This window comes from Mytilus californianus, unplaced genomic scaffold (genome assembly GCF_021869535.1).
Source record: "Mytilus californianus isolate M0D057914Y unplaced genomic scaffold, xbMytCali1.0.p SCAF_8, whole genome shotgun sequence".
Taxonomy (NCBI): domain Eukaryota; kingdom Metazoa; phylum Mollusca; class Bivalvia; order Mytilida; family Mytilidae; genus Mytilus; species Mytilus californianus.
The window spans coordinates 57,168,782-57,187,127 of NW_026262734.1; the positions used below are offsets into that span (position 1 = coordinate 57,168,782).

The 18,346-nt window shown below is 32.4% G+C and overlaps 1 protein-coding gene across 1 annotated transcript; it reads right to left on the reverse strand.

Annotated features, from left to right (window-relative positions):
• Positions 1–1,764: 1,764 nt before the first annotated feature.
• LOC127711461 (fasciclin-2-like) lies at positions 1,765–17,326 on the reverse strand. Its single transcript, XM_052217527.1, has 10 exons — positions 16,923–17,326; positions 15,614–15,916; positions 13,568–13,888; positions 12,699–12,977; positions 11,356–11,451; positions 10,862–10,883; positions 4,375–4,403; positions 3,712–3,864; positions 2,630–2,673; positions 1,765–2,375 (listed from the first exon to the last, which is right to left on the reverse strand). Exons 1-10 carry the CDS (start codon positions 17,149–17,151, stop codon positions 2,133–2,135), a joined length of 1,719 nt encoding a protein of 572 aa, XP_052073487.1. The 5' UTR covers positions 17,152–17,326; the 3' UTR covers positions 1,765–2,132.
• Between the last annotated feature and the right edge of the window lie 1,020 nt (positions 17,327–18,346).

The following is an 18,346-nucleotide window of genomic DNA, read 5'->3' on the forward strand; positions in this document are numbered from 1 at the left end:
TATACTTTGAATGTTTCATTCCAGGATATTCACTGTATTTCATTTAAAACTTTTCTTGTACATAAATGTAGTGCTTTTACTTTGAATGTTTCATTCCAGGATATTCACTGTATTTCATTTAAAACTTTTCTTGTACATAAATGTAGTGCTTTTAAATGCTTATAAAAACAAACAAGACTTCTCTGATATATATTTATTAATATAAGAAATAAGAAGATGTGATATGATTGCCATTTTATGTTCAAAACAATAAACGAACAACAAATAACCAACGAGATAACTCATTTTCAAAAACAAAAACATACAAATCAGGTTGTTCTCAGGATTAAATCACAGGTAAAAACTCAGGTAAATTTACAAGTAAATTAGCGCAAACGTAAAACCAATTCTTCGCGCAAACGTAATGCTTGTCATATTCAAATTCGCGCAAATGTAGGTCGTCCATAAAGTGGTATGCTCTGTTCGAATACAAAATCCAATACAATTCATTCCGTTTAGAAATTCTGAATTGAATCTGAGTTTGGTAATTTTTGTTATTCTACTTTTTTCCATGTGTAAAACTATATATAAAGAACAAATTTTGTTTTAGGTACATTGAGCAATTATGCCATACCAAGATTACCAAAACCTATCCTCTTGAAGCATCCCTTTATGTGTATTTTGTGGTTTATTGCTGTTTATTGTTGTTCTGTTTTTACACTTTCTGATTTATTATTTGCTCAAACATTCACTCTTTGTAGAGAGTTTTTATACAAAACGGAAAAGACAGTTTTTTTTCTATCACACATTCTAAGACGAATAGGACAGCTAATCAAAAGATCACTGTTTTATGTTTAACCGCCCTCTGATCTGTTTTTTTTTTTTCTTCTAATACCTCAAACCATAATTATAAGCAATTATAAACACACCGTGGTTTTTAAAGGCAGTTGTAATGCGTTATTAACCCATATTGTCAGAATATTTAGAGTTTTCCTCTCTTTTCACTAAAAATGGCAGTCATGTTTGCAGGCGAGTTAGGTCCATGAACATTTGTTTTTCAAGGAATCAAACGTGTTCTATAACGTAAAGTTTAGTAGCAGTCGGTATTTGTTTATCACTTTTGAAGACTGTTGAAATGTCTTGGTCAAATGTGGTACTCTTAGAATAGTTTATCAGTGTTACATAGCATTTGGTACCTTTTGATCAATATTTTTAAACAGGATCACTTGTTTGTCATAAAATTTTAAATAAAGGTTGAGAATGACCCTTAAGCTGATAAAGATGAAGTTTGTTCAGGAATACTTTTCTGTCTATTATGATATATGATAATGCAATGACTGGCGGAAAACATAATTGATTGCATCATTTATAAATTACCTGTACGTCAAATGAATATGATCTTAGCTGGTGGGAAGGTTTCGTTATCTTTTGACAATTTATCTTAAAGTATACAATTTATTTTAAGTGACTCTGTCAAAATCAGCTAGATACAAGGATATAATCTTACAATTGGTTATAAGTAATCTGTTGTTGTCCTAGTCGTGTAGGGTAGTTAAACAATTAAGAATAGAAGTTCATTGCAAGGGCATAATGAAGGAAAATTAATGGGCCCGGTGATCGAAAAGACACATATTTAATGAGATACCAAGGTTTATTGGACATTATTCTAAAAACTCGAAAAAACTAATTTAATGATGCAAAATTAGAGAGAACACACCAAAGGGACATTGCAAAATCATAAGTTCAATAAAACTGACAACACCATGGTCCAAAATAGATATGACGAAAATACAAACAGTTTATAGGAAACAAACAAAACATTGAGCAACACAAACTGCATGCAACCTACCGACACAGAAATATGTCAGTTAACTTACGCAATGACACAACTAACAACTGAGTAATGTAATACAATTTGTCATGGTCTATTTTGCGTTTATATAATTTAAGACTTGTCATCATCATTAAAGTTCCTAAACGTATAAGTACATTGATATCGATCTAAACAAAACATCCACATTCCATGGAGGCACATGGACCTTTGTTTTCTTTTATACGTGTATTATATGGTACCTCGCTTAGATTTATAGAAAATACACACTAGTCTAATGGAAAGCAAAAGTAAAAAAAAAAAATATACATATATATATATATCAATCTTCAGTAATGTTCCACTGCTGAACGTCTTCCAAGGACACAAAGTCATCGCCATTGTCCTTCCTATTAATAGAACGTATGTCATCCTCATCTGAACTAATGAGCGGTTCTGCTTTTGCTGAAAAATCGACATCTGCATATGGTGTTCTGTTATCAGCTCCATGAATGTAAAACTTTCCGATACATGGTTTGGGTTCAAAGACAACATCAATATAATTCAGTTTTGATGAACCTCTTTCCTGAAATAGAAAAATAAACACTGTATACATTTGTTGCGTTACATTAATGAATCCATATTGGAAATATGTACAGAATTTTACGCATATTTAGTGAACAAAAGTACATGATATACAATGTTAGCCTACACATTATAAAATTCCTTTATATATCGCCATCAACTATATATATCATACAAATGGGAATCCACATTTGCATATTACGAAATCGAAATCAATATATGAATTCCCATGTAAACAAAAAAAGGTATATTTACGTTGTTTCTGTTTCTTTCTTTTCTGTCTGTACGCCGGAACTTTTCTACAATAAATACAAGAAATGCTCGAATCATCATGATAGCGATTGCGATAGAATGAACAACAAATATTAAGTTAGTGAATCAAATAATATCAAATACAAAAAACAACAACTCATTTTCAATTTGCACGCTTGATAATTAGAATTTTTTTTTTAGAAAATATGAGTCACGTTGTCGAAATTTACACACAATGTGTTCTTTATATTTAACACATTTTCCTGCTTGGATATTGTTTTTTTCAAAGTTTCTAGAATATTTTCCGAACTCTAAATTATTCTGAAGCAATCGATTAATGTTGTATTCTAATAAAATGCAAATGAGTTTAATAATAGAGGGCAGAGCGTTTTATAATTTCTAACCAGTATTGGATGTTCTATGGTACGTAATAAAATAAGCAATTTGCAGACTTCAGTTTCATCATAGTTTTGAAACTTAACAGTTTCTGTAAGTTCTCAAGATAATTGATATACACCGAGTCCAAGGCAGCCTAGTATTGACTATTTTCATCTTTTGATCTACTTTGGATTTTTTGTAGGATAGAGTGTTTGTTTATATTTTTTGCTGATCCTTCAGTTTTTTATGTAAGTATCAATATAAGTCAAATAACGTCAAAATTATATCAGGATTACAGAACTTTTCTGTCTTTTGACTTATAACCAGCGTTTATCTAAACTCGTATTATACCAACTGCTGCGGCAAACGAAAAAAGTTGTGCAATACTTTGCAATTCATTTAGCCTTTTAACTTCTTTTTCTTAGTATCAGTGATGGTTTCTTTTGTAGACGAAACGTGCATCCGGCGTACAAAATCTTTGATAGTTCTTTTTCAGAACACTTATTGTTGATTTATCACAATATAACACACTTAAATCAGATGCAATATGCTTTATACACCTAAGACACAATGTGAAAAAAGGACATTACTCAAATTACAGATATATACTTGATAAATATAAAGACACAATTTATATTGTTTAGTTGTCCGAACGAGCTACACCTTATTTCTGTATTTGTTTTACCAACAAAGTACCAAATACTAACTAGTTTTTCCTTCTCCTGCAATCTTGTACGTCACTTCCTGAATGTCCAAATTTTGCCTGTGTCTCTCAATCGATGAATATACGTCTTCTCTACTAGCAGATGCTGATGGATCAACTGCAGACCCGTACATATTATTAACAATTACACCAACTCCTAAAACAAGCATTAATTGGTTTTCAAATCTCATCAAAATAAAGTAATTTTAACAAACTTTAAAATTGTTTCATACAAAATAATTACAATGGTGTAGATGTCTGCTTAGAATTAATTATTGTGAAACATAGACAAAAATAAATCATATGTATAAACCTATTAAATGAAACTGATCTAGAACATGAATTCTTGTACAGGCGAAATATTTCTATTGGTGCTGGTTTATTTAGCTTCACCAATAGCAAGTAATTAAAGTTATTATTACTCGTTTATATGTGCCAATTGGGATTGAAAGGTCGAGTAAACAAACAAAATATTTTTGCACAAGTAACTATCGCTCGTAACGTGATGCAGAGGGCACTATCATGTCCTCGTTGTGGTGCGACCACATGGCTTCATCACATGCGAGCGTTGTAAATATCGTGTAATGAAAACTTGAGTTTGTTCTTTTGGTGTTACCATTAAAGAAATAAATTTATGGACATTGATAACATGAGCTATAAACTTTACCTTGTATTTGCTGTTCGTTTGGGATAGACCTGCAGCAAAACAAAAAGATAAATATGATGGAGATCACTTATATGTACACACGTAAAATGCTTTATCATTTCCAAATTGTCACAAACAGATATATGATGAAATTGAGACCATTTGATCATGTTTATATTTTCTTTATTAACACAATAAAGGTACAGAATGATTTACACCATTATACCTAGTGTTACTGGTTTGTTTTCACTTTGGTCAAATGAAATAAAAAATGGATTTAATGAAACTTAAAGTTGCTGATATTGCGAATGAATTGTCAAATGGATATAGAGACGATTATAATTACCACAAAACATGTCGTAAAGACAACACTGATAATTCTTTAATAAAATAAGACACGTTGTTATTATGATGCCACCCTTATGACCGTCTTTCCAATAATTCGTGTCATAAAATATCACTATGACTAACTGTTTTTTACCCGAAATATGCATTATTATTAGTAGAATAAGGAGAACGAAAAAAGGACAAAAACAATAACAACTATTTAAAAACATTACTTCGAAAAACAAAAGCTTGAGTAACACATTTTTACTCATGGTAAATACAATTTCGTTGAGAAGTCTCAGACGGCGATGTCACATTAAGAAAAAAAAAGATAAGGGTACGTTGGACATACAAAGATTTCCCATGGTTGTGTAATTCCTTTTACAGAAGTGCCTGAAAAATGTTTTTCAATAATTATAAGTCGGCATTCATTGATCATGGTTTACTTAAAAATAATTTAATTGTGGATGTAACGCGTCTTCTGATTGGATGACAGTGTTGTCTATCAGTTCATATACATAATTTTGTCATGTGACCGTGACGTCATCAACGTTCTTTCATGATTTATTGCGACTTAAAATGAAATTTATAATTAAATTATTAGGCATGACTGTAATATGTTTCCTTTCTATTCGAACAAACATAAAAAATCTGGTGCACACTTAAAAATAAACCGCTAAGCGGGTTATGCAGTGTGCACCAAATTTTTAATGTAATTTCTTCAAAGACAGAAAAAATATTACAGTCAGTCCTTAAATGAAAACAAAAACAAATTCTATTGATTAGCTATTTGGAAAAGATAACGTTCATTGATCTTTTCTTATCATTTTCTTAATTTGAAGTGTATAGTTACATTTTTCAAAGATGAAAACAGTAAAAGATTTAAGATTGATAATTCAGTTATTGTAATTGAACTGATGTTTCAATTCCGTGAGCTATAGACAGTTTTTTTCAATTATCTGCCTTAGTTTGTGACGCGACTCCTAGGCGTCGTTGTAGTACGATCGCCATTACAACCGTGAAAAAAATGTAAACAAGATATACATCTATTTCCCAGACCGCATATAATTAACGTAAACACAAGAATGTGAAGCGTAATTGACCTCGGCAAACTTACAAAATAAATAATAAAGTAATTAGTTAAGGAATGGACATTAAAACTATAAGTGTATTGCAGGCCAGGTGTCGTGTCCTTAAAATATAACTCACGGTATTTGATACGTTAGAACAGGGACATAATATTTGCGAATACGAATCCCAGGTTACATATCGATTATAATCATTTGGTAATCATAGTATTGATTATTATAACACATACATAAATAAAAATAGATTGTCTTGCTGGTCGAATATGATATATCAGAAAAACCAGGTGCAATTTTATCAAACTCATAGAAATTTCTGTAGTCATGCAAACCTACAATGAGGCAGTCCTAAAATTCAACAATCTTCTAATCCGACGGTCATATATTCGACAACCTGTTTTCTCCGGCGCGCGGTTACTTACATCTTCTGAAAAAAAATTTACCTATAGACATGTACCGTTTGATGATAAACTATTTCACAGAAAGCTTGTGGTTCGACTCACGTATAATGCTCAAAATTGAGTGACGTTTTCGTATCACTTTTGTCTCCGCATGAATTGTGCTATATGCTATCAGTGCGTCGGGCCATATGCAGACTTAACTTTGCGATTTAATTGGGCCGAAGAAGTGTTGAACTTTCACGGCCCATGTTGTCATATAGTTATTAGGTGTTCAATTCCAATTTCTTTTGAAGAAAAATTACTTGACATAAAACTACTAGTATGCATAGTATTACATCATGCTCCGGCCCGTGCTGAAAATAAATGACTGTCATTAAACCACATAAGACGCAAACATGTAAATTAAAAGCAATGATTAGAATTATGTTTTAAAAGCGTCATGTAGTGTTTTGCCAACTCCCCCTCCCCCACCTCAAACAGAGGTCTCGTATATTTTTTTCCTGAATCTGTATTAGACTCCTTTATAAGTCCCCGATAAAAATAATGCAGTGAAAAACAGAATTACAGTATTACATTAGGGATGTATATTGGACCATCCGACTAAAGTGAATATATACTTTAAGCACACATTCCTCCATATATGGACCATTAAGACGAGGTTTATAGAGAAGTGCCCTTAATAGTAAATTTTGCTGTGATTTGTCTATGGATGCAGCTGTTTGTAAAACCTTTAAGTTTTTCAGCAAGAACTGGCACCAAGGAATAGAATAGTTCATAAGCCTTAATTACTTTTCGAAATATGAAAGCGCCGTCCCAAATAACCAAACATCAAACTAAGTGTTAACCTCATCAGTACGATCGAGCAACAGCTGATCTGCAATATCGTAGTTGAAAAGTAAATTGTGTATTTATTCCACTAAAGTACAGAAAACTTAGTTACATAAGACAAATATACAATAAGGCGTCACTGTCATTCATAATATGTCTATATACGCTGACGTGGTTTCCTGATTTTATTCCATTTTGAACTCCTTACTCCTCTGCTAACAATATGTTTGTCTGAGTTAATGTTGTCGGAACGTCTGTACATTTTGCAGCCTAAAGATAGTCGTCATGTATAAAAAACAAATCGTCTCTTCATACTTGTTTGATTTGCATCCAATTATAAAATTGAGAATGGAAATGGGGAATGTGTCAAAGTGACAACAGCCCGACCATAGAGCAGACAACAGCCGAAGGCCACCAATGGGTCTTCAATGCAGCGAGAAACTCCCACACCCGAAGGCGTCCCTCAACTGGCCCCTAAACAAATATGTATACTAGTTCAGTGATAATGGACGTCATACTAAACTCCAAATTATACACAGGAAACTAAAATTAAAAATGATACAAGACTAACAAAGGCCAGAGGCTCCTGACTTGGGACAGGCGCAAAAATGCGGCGGGGTTAAACATGTTTTTTGAGATCTCATCCCTACCCCTATACCTCTAGCCAATGTAGAAAAAACAAACGCACAACAGTACGTACAGTAAAACTCAGTATAAGAGAAGTCCGAGTCCGATGTCAGAATAGGAAACAAAAGAAAATAAACAAAATGACAATAATACATAAATAACAACAAACTACTAGCAGTTACTGACATGCCAGCTCCAGACCTCAATTTAACTGATTAAAAGATTATGTCTTCCTCATATGAATATCAGGCACAATCCCTCCTGTTAGGGGTTTAGTATTATACCGTCATAAAATATATGAGAAGAACATAACCTGTGTCATGCCAACAACCGGTTTTAGAATAAATGTGTTTAATTCCGATGCAAAGACCCTATAAGTGAATTACTATTAAAGCCAAAATATGCAATCTTTAATGACCTGACAACAGTATCGTAACTATATCCCTTCTTAATAAGTCTGTTTAAAGGTTTTGTTAGCTTTTGAGGTAAATACTGACATTTTTGTGCTTTGTAAAGAATATTACCATAAAAGATTGGATGTGAAATACCCGAACGTATAAGATATCTGCATGTTGAGTTATATTTACGAATGATGTCCTTATACCGATGATACAATTTAGTAAATGTTTTGACTAGTTTATGATATCGAAAACCCTGGTGTAATAATTTTTCAGTAATACATAAATTTCTCTCGCTAAAATCTAATACGTTGTTACATACACGAGCGAATCGTACAAGTTGAGATATATAAACACCATAAAATGGTGACAAGGGAACGTCACCATCTAAAAATGGATAATTAACGATAGGAAATGAAAAATCATCTCTTTTATCATAAATTTTTGTATTAAGCTTCCCGTTAATGATATAGATATCAAGATCGAGGAAAGGACAGTGGTCATTGTTAGTATTAGCTTTATTTAAAGTAAGTTCAACAGGATAAATTTCTTTAGTATACATACTGAAGTCGTCATTATTGAGACCCAATATATCATCCAAATATCTAAAAGTATTGTTAAATTTTTGTATCAGATGTTGTTTCGATGGGTCTTTGCTGATTTTAGTCATAAATTGTAACTCATAACAATACAAAAACAGGTCCGCAATAAGTGGTGCACAGTTAGTCTCCATTGGAATTCCGATAACTTGACAATATACGGAATCTCCAAAGCGAACAAAAATGTTATCAAGTAAAAATTCAAGTGCAGATATAGTATCAAAGCATGTCCAATTGACCTAGTTCTTTTGTTTGTTGCTACTAAAAAATGACCTTAAAGAGTTTGAACATATGTATTCGCATTCCGACTTTTTAAATGCCCATTTAATTAGGTGTGTGAATTTTTCTTAATAAGAATATGAGGCAAAGTGGTATATAGGGTAGAAAAATCAAAACTTTGAACCGATTCAAAATCACCAATATATGCATGCAATTTATCAAGTACTTCCATCGAGTTTTTGACACTCCAAAAGTAATTAATTCCACTATTTTCAAAGGCTTTATTTGAACAATTTATTATCAGGTTTTTGATTGTACCAAGTGTACTAGTAAGTAGAATAGACAATTTAGTAGTGGAACAATGACTTGAAGACGAAAAAAATCTATATTTGTAAGGTGATTTGTGTAGCTTCGGAAACCAGTACATAGTTGGGACTTTTATTGTATTTGGTTCTGCTTGTAAAGAAGTAGCTAATAGTTTATGTTTGTTACAGATATCGTTTTCTGAAAATGAAGTCAGTTGGAATGTTTGTGAATATAACTCCATGCATGTAGCCTCGGGGTAGGTTTCATTGTTATTATCTAAAGAAATGTACAGGAACGGATTTAGGGGTGCCCATGACCCCTTATGAAGCTTCATTCATGGTTAATTCAGACTTTTTACCGCTTCCACTACAAATTGTGTCTTGTTTGGGGAACCGCGGCCCCCCTTTCAAAATCCTGGATCCATCTGATGTGTAGATCTTCTATACAAACAGAGGCAGATACACTGTAGTCATCGGATTAATTTTCATATATAATTTCGTTTGACGACGTGTCAACATTTGTCTGCCAGTGTAATTTTACTTTCATAAAAAGTTTTATTAAAAAAAAGTATTGTGTGCAGTCGGCACAACTTGTATAGTTCACATATTTTATTTATTGATTTTTTTGCACATCTTAAATTTACTACAATTATTTGTATAACTATTAACTGCACAAGAAATGCCTCCACCTTTTTTATAACTTTCGGCAGTATCCATAGTGAAATAAATAAGAAAATGAAGGAAATACAAATGTAAACAGAAAATCGATTATGTTTTGATCAATACACGTGCGTTATTTTTTACGGTTGTAATGGCGGATCGGTCACGTGAGAGGTTAATGGATGCGTCCATGTTTTCTAGGTCAATTATGGATAAACGGGTCTATATTTGCCTCTGTATCTTTTCTGTTTTGATTGACTGGGTACTCCTAAATGTTTAACTTATTTGACTGTTCAAACGTCATGATGATGATTAACATGAACAAGAATCGTGCCTATTCAAGGTAAGGTTGATATCTTACCTTGAATATTATAGAAACAATGTAAAACCCTCGTAAAAGTGAGGCGTCCGTTTGGTTGTGCGGTATGTACAAATTTGCAGCCACCTTCCTGTCAGAATGGGGACGTTAAATCCGATGCCTCGTGTAAAGAGAGTGCCACGCTCATTGCACTTTAAGAACCCTTGCAACCACTCTTTCAGGGGTCCGTAGGTGACCTGTGACAATGCTAAATTTCTGTCCCTACCCAATATGCCCTCATTTCCCGTGACAGTCCAAATATCTCCTACCTTATTCCCGGACGCCTCTATTACAGAACCTACCAATTGTATTTATTGTTAATTTGTTCTCGTCCTGAATATGCATGAAATATTTGCCACTGGACGTTAAACAACCAACAATCAATCAATCAATCAATTAATTTTATTCACCTGTGTATTCCCTTTTTGCACCTCTTGGTTTATGCACACGACAAATCACTTTTCATAGCCACTGTTTTTAAATTGAAATAAAAGTAAAGGAATGAAAGAAAGAAATAGATTAATGTAGATTATTAAAAATTACATACTCCCAATGCAAGAAAGATCGTGTCAATTTGGACAAAATTAGTAACAGTATAAAAATAAATTAGTGTAACTGAAAAGACATTAATTTTTGAAATGTTCATCTCGCGTAGTAAAGAGCGATACAGTTTATGTTATTACAGTAATTAAAAACTATACCTAGGAGCATCTATTCTCTTTGCTTTGAAAATAATAAAAAAAAAGATAAGTTGTAAATCAAGATACAAAGCTTTCTTGAAACGCATTTGTCGCCAAGTGCTTTTTAATAAATGCATATTCCTATTTAAATTCTATCAGAAAGAAGGTTTGTCCAATTATCAATATTAGATTATATTACATAATTTGAAAATATCATTTCTTTTTTATATGCGATAACGTTGCTCAAATGTCGTCAGTTTATTTAGTATTTCGAAGCAGTAATTTGTATTTGAACAATAATACATTTCAAGTGTTTATCTCGAATTTAAAACCCGCCGTAGAGTACAAATGTTCTGTCGATTCCATTTAAATATGAAAAGTATATAAGACAACTGAATATTGATAGAAACAGATTTACTTTATTTTGGGGCTAAAAAAGAAGCAATAAATATGTTCATCGCCAAAAAATTGTATTTTTCTAATTTAAATTAGGTTTTTAATGATGGTAAACAAACCTTTTCTAAAGCGCAACCATGTTACAAATAGGCCGGCTAAGAAGACAAATCCAATAGCAAAACTGAGGTATTGTGTTGAGGAACCGTTCGTCTCATCTTGAATACAGAAATAAAAGTGGAAACTAAACTATTGTATTGAGTATATTATTACGGTTGATAAAAAAACATAATGTGAGAGACAGGTAACTTCAAATGATTTTCTCCCTTTGTTCTCTTTTTAATTTCTTTTACTTGCTATTTGAAAGAGACATATTTGATTTTTTTGTATATTATTTTTCACATAAATCAGGTCGTTTGTTTTCTTGTTTGAAATGTTTTACAGATGAATTTATGTCATCTCGGGGCCTTTTTATGACTTACTATACGGTATGCGTTTTACTCATTGTTGCTCATGGTTGCCACCCATACGATTTTCTATATGTTAGATTCTATGACACTTAGTCTCGGTTGCATATTTGAATCATTGGTTATCATACTACATCTTCTTTTTTTTACATACACTGAAATTATTAATTGATTATTACATACTCTATTTTGATTTGTTCTGCAGAGTATACTATTTAATATACATTTTGTCTATGTTTGGAACGATTGTTGTGTCCATGATTTTAATTGTCCGTTTTTTCTCAAGTTTAAGCTGAATTCAAGACCTTGCAAAATTGATATTCAGTTGTTTTCGTAACGTCTTGTTATAAGCTGGCTATGCACGTTTGTATGTCATTCAACTAAATCAAGTATTAAGAAAAACAACAACATATATAAACGAGATCGATCCTTTATGGTTCAGTCTCCTTGTACGATAAATATATAACTTAATGGTTATGATTGGTAACATATTTGTTACGTTTGGAGGACGTGTTTTTCAACAAACTATCGGCATTCCAATGGGAACCAATTGTGCCCCTCTTCTTGCCGACTTGTTTCTTTGTTCTAATGAGGCTGTTCCTTATGTCGTTACTACAATAAAGCTCCCTTTTTACGAATGTGACCTACCGAATTAGACTTTTTATCGGGTTTGTAATAACATGAGCAACTCGACGGGTGCCATATGTGGAGCAAGATCTGCTTACCCTTCTGGAGCACATGAGATCACCCCCAGATTTTGACGGGGTTCATGTTGCTTAGTCTTTACTTTTCTATGTTGTTTCTTGTGTACTAAGTTTTGTCTGTTTTTCATTTTCTGTTTTAGCCATGGCGTTGTCAGTTTATTTTCGATCTATGAGTTTGAATGTCGCTCTAGTATCTTTTGCCCCTCTTTAAATGGTAGCTGTTTAATGAATAGTATGTACATTGTATGCCTTTATTATTTCCAGCATTTTTTTCACATCGGCGTACTAATATACCTTTAGTAAATTTTCTATAAATATCCGTTACAGTACTATTTCCAAGTTTGTTAATAGCATACATTCGCAATTCGTATTCAGTGTTTGGCTTTAGGTTCTGGATGACATAGGGTTTACAAAGGTTTCTAATTTCAAGGCTTATCCATGGTCCAGCTGATGCTTTTCTATACTCAATAAGGATCTTTTGCGCGCTACCGCCATTAAATCCGGGTTTGAATTCTACACGAATTTGATTTGTTGTTGAATGCAAGCGAATATTCGTTGGTTCGTCTGGTACTCCTGTAAAGGAAAAGACAATCTGGCAACCACTAAAAAGACACAATTCATTTTCCACATAGAATCAAATAATGTGTTTGTGTTTTGCTTGCAACTTGTATAGTATAACTGGAATATATACTTTCAGTTGATTTCATCTATCGCATGCTAATACATGTTTGGTTTTATTAAATATTTGAATGTATCCAACATCATGAACACTGTTCTACTTCGTATTTACAAAATTAAATAAATTTTAATTTCGTGGTTTTTGACAATGTCTGCATACAAGCCTATAGTAATTTTGCCATTCGTTGAACTTTTAATTTCGTGGTTAACATATAACCACGAAATCCACGAAAATTGGTATCCAACGAATAATAATGAATCCACAGTATATATATATATATGAAGGCATGTAAACAGAGCATGTGATGTAGCACAGAGATACCCTTATGTTTTCTAATCCAACTGGCAAACATCTTAAGTCTTTCGAACAAAGTTTTATCAAAAATAAGCATTTTACATTATGAGATATTGATAACATTTTCGCCATGTCAATTATGTACAGTTTTATTAACATTTTTTTAAAGAATCTATTTCTTAATACATACTTGCAGACACAAGCGATATATTGAAAGCGTTTTGACCATAATGATTGGTGACCCTCACGGTATAGTTTTGAAAATCATCCTCTGTTGTATTCTTTATCACATACTCGCATTCAAACGAAGATACACTGATTATTTCTCCGAAAGTCTCAGCTTCGTTCACAGATGGAACACAACTTCTATTGTCAAGATGAATTTGTCTCTCGTCATACCAATCTGCTTTTAAACCTTTTGAAGAACTAAAAACAGAAATGCTTATACTGGAGGTCTCACCAAAATGACCAATATGCTTGTATTTCTTTGGATTAACTAAAACCGGTATTCCTGAAATTAAATGATGAAGATTTATTAGAAAGATGTTGAGTCATTAATGATATAAACAATCAGGTATTTGCCTATATTGACATTTACAGATTATTGATGTACCCTTTTGTTGTTTAATTGCTAATCATAAGGAAATGTTACAAAAAAATTCCAGCTTTCCCCCTCGTTTTATTAATTTTTGTGCTTAATAGATGGAGGGTTCTTGCATGCAGTTCTAGCAATGATTTTCCCCAAACAATGAAAAAATAAATAAATATATCGATTTCATCAAGAATAAAGAAAGACATTTTCAACTATACCTTCTAGGGCAAGCTCGACTTTAGTGTCACGAGGTTTGTTGGACCGTAACGGTTGTTTAGGACTTTTTGTAGACAATAAACGTTAGTAATTTATATTTACAATTTTATAACGAAAATGTGGTATTTAACAGTACAGTAGTGAGGCCTGATTTAAATAACGTTTCCCTTTGGTATATTTACAAATAGGATGTCACTTTTAATCTCTGTTTTTACTGTTCAAATATTGTAGCAATTAATTGAAACATTTCGTCATAAACAGGCATTCAGAAGGGGTCATAAACCTTAACGCTCATTGGCAAATATATCATGCATATTTTGCGTCAAAATATTAGGTCAGCGTTTATATCTAATATTCCTGACATAATCATGGTCATTAGTTGATACATTGTATCTAGGGTCGGATTTTAACATTCATTCAACTAGACGAGAGAATGAAAAAAAATTAAGATAACATGTTCTGTTATCGTTCATGGTCACATGAGATAATCCTCAATTTTTTTCGTGAATCTTGTTGCTCATACAAATAAGGTCTGTATATATGCAATATTAATTGTGACATCTTGAGGATGATCCTGGGGCCTCATTTATTATTCGAAGTTGGGTCATTGACACCATCCATGTGATATCCTTTTATCCTGGGCGACCTGTTATTCACAATATTGGTCTTTTGTTTACTATTTTGGTATGCTGTTGATCAACCGATTTTGTAGCTACTTCGGGTAAAATACTGTCCATTTGAAGAAGTTCCGACCCGGTTGTATAGTAAACTGAAGGAAACAGTTGTTTATCGATGTTCTTATATATCACCAAACTATCCGTTTGATTGTGCGATCTGGTTTTTTTTAACTTTTTAAAACCCATAGAGCGAAATCGCAAAAGTTTGAAAGAAAATGGGAAAAGAAAATCATTTTGTAAATTCGGCTCCCAATTATCGCGTTTTTTGTTTTCGTCATATGAAAAAGTAGGCGTAAATTCAAAACAGCCGCAGCCAAGTGTATATAAAAAAAAATAAAATCACAAAAATACTGAACTCCGAGGAAATTTCAATCGGAAAGTCCCTAATCACATGGCAAAATCAAATGACAAAACACATCAAACGAATGGACAACAACTGTCATATTCCTGACTTGGTACAGGCATTTTCAAATGTAGAAAATGGTGGATTGAACCTGGTTTTATAGCGCTAAACCTCTCACTTGTACGACAGTCTTATCAAATTCCGTTATAATTACAACGATGCGTGAACAAAACAGACATTATAATTAAAGGGTGCCGATTAAACACAGAATTACCGAATTTAATGAAAATCAACCAATACGATTCAAATAACAGTACGATGTGCTATTTTGCTTGCATATTTGGTAAGTGAGATAATATGTTATTTCACATATTTACTTATTCTCAAGGTCAAAAAGCGCTACTTTACCTTCAATCTTCACAGCAATCTTTCCTGTCTGCCATAAATTTCCACTATCATCCGGAATGCCGTTGGTTACATTGCATATGTAAATGCCGATATCCTCGTACCAAAGGTCATTATAATCTCTAATTGGTAAGGTTAGCGTTTTATTGTTAGTATTTGTAAACATTCTAATCAGCTGGTTGTGATAACTGTAATGAAACCAGCTGAAATTGTACATATTTGGTGCACCTGACACCTCACACTCCAGAGTTCTTAGTTTATCGCTATCATTAAATGTAACATTTTCACATCGAACAATTGGAAAATCTGAAAAAGATACACTATTTACTTTGAAAACACGATCAAATGCTACCACAATCATAGAGTATTCGTAACCTATGCCTAAATTAAAGGAAATCAATATATATCATATATCTAAATAAATGCATGTATTTGATCTGTACCATTATATGGTAGGCATAATGTTAGACTTTTCTATCACAATCACGATAATTTGGAATAAGCAAAGGCTGTATATTTTTGTAAGTTGCAAATTACATAGGATTAGACTTATCATCGGATTAGGACTTACATCAGTAACACAAATGATGCTGCATGTGGAGAATGATCTGCTTACCGTTCCAGAGCACCTTAGACTGATTTATTTTTTAAAATAATTACGTTTTTCTGAGTTTGTGACATCATTCATATAGATTAGATGTAGAATCAAATATAATTGAAAATATTAAATGGGGTATGTGTTTTAGAGACAACAACCGGACTAAAGAGCAGGATACAGCCCAAGGACACCAATGGATCATCAACACAGCGAGATAATAACGGCCCTCAACAAAATTGTGTATTAGTTCAGTATAAATTGACGTCACGCTAAACTCCGAAATATATAAATGAACTAAGATTAAAAAATATATAAGACTTACAAAGGCTAGAGGCTCCTGACTTGGGACAGGCACAACAGTGCGGCGGTGTTAAACATGTTAAACATATGCCAAAAACACATCAATAATGTTTTGATGCGCAATATGCTGACGAGAAACAACGTAGATATATATTTTTATTTCAAGAGCAAACTAATGTGTCTTATTCTAGAAAGAGCTATTACGTTGCGTTGCTTTCCTTCTTTGAAGAAAGCAAGTGATATTGTGTAAGAAAAAATATATATATATTGTTATTTCAAAAGCAAACTAATGCGTCTTATTCTAGAAAGAGCTATTACGTTGCGTTGCTTTCCTTCTTTGAAGAAAGCAAGTGATATTGTGCAAGAAAAAATATAAATCTATATACAAAAAACGTTATTTTTATTTGTACTCACAAGTTACAGTTATATTTACAGCTTCATAGTCTGTACCAGCTTTATTTCTTATTATGCAGGTATACTCGCCAGATCTGTCAGGGTTTATTTGTTCAATCACAACCTTGTTTGAATCATTTTGTAATAACATCCCATTAAAGAGCCATGTCATCTCGGCATGTTCATTTTCTTCAGATTTATCCTGACATTTTAGTTGCACGTAATGACCCTGTCTTACCTGTATACTCATTCGATCTTTTCTTTTACTTGAGTTTTGAAAAACGGTTATCGTCACTTCAGGTTTTACTGCAAAACATATTAACGAAGTGTTCGCACCAAACGAACAATTGGTTGTTCTTTGGTTAAGATCCGTACAGTGCTAATCAATATTATTATTGTTATATCCATATATATATTGGATACAAAGGAAACAATATGAATGTACTGAAATATTTAGATGGAAGTTATCCTTCTTTTTCTGTTGTGAAGACGTCTAAAATAATAATTCCATCGTATTTCCATAGAAATAACGAAACAACATTAGTGTATTGAATTAATTTTAAAAAGAAATAGAAGTATTCATCCCATGAATGACCATTTTACTCTTTACAAAACCAGTATGTTTTTTAATATATAAAATATTTCCACAGATATACAGAATATTAAAGTTGCTACAACACAAAACGTACAGTTGCTACTTGAGACAATAATGTCATAATGTTGAAATGCAACTAAAAGAAAAAAAGAATAAAGAAGATGCTAAAAAAATGTGAAACAAAATTCTAATCATAATGTAAGATACATTTTCAATTAAATCAATGATATCCGAACAACTTCACTACTTACATATGAGATTAAGTTGTACACGAACTTCTAGTGGATAAATGTCTTTCGTATTGTTTGCCATACAAACAAATTCCTTCATATTGAAAGATCGATTCGCTTTAAATGTATAATTCAAAGATGAAGTGCTGCCTACACTTAGTAATTCATTGCTTCTTGTCCAAAAAAGAGTATCACCAGGCATACCTCCTAGAACACTACATGTTAAGGTAACATTGAATCCCTCTATGCCACGAATAATAGAACTGTCAGCATCAAGTATCTTAATGGCTGAAATATTATTCAAGGAAGTTAAAAATAATGTGCACATGAGGTGCATGCTTTAAAACTGAAGCACCTCTCAAACTAAGATAGTTTATTATAAGTACGTATTGCGATTTAAATATTATTAAAACTATGTCTTTCCGAACGTTTCTGTGCCAAGCTGAGATGTCGCAATAATGTTATTTTCTTTTGTCTATTACATGTAGAATGATATGCTTTCATAATAGATGAAACGTTTCTACAGACAAAACTTGATGCATTTTTATACGACAAACCATCGATATATGGCTAAGGATAGGAAGTGTATTTTTTGGTAGGTCTTATCATCAAAACAATTG

Excerpts from the sequence above, each read along its gene's own strand:
- LOC127711461 (XM_052217527.1), bottom strand. The coding sequence starts at position 17,151 with ATGAGTATACAGGTAAGACAGGGTCATTACGTGCAACTAAAATGTCAG. Across the intron at positions 11,452-12,698 it reads TTATAGAAAATTTACTAAAG|ATGAGACGAACGGTTCCTCA; the intron begins GTATATTAGTAC and ends TCTGTATTCAAG. Across the intron at positions 2,376-2,629 it reads AAGAAAGAAACAGAAACAAC|GAAAGAGGTTCATCAAAACT; the intron begins GTAAATATACCT and ends TTTCTATTTCAG.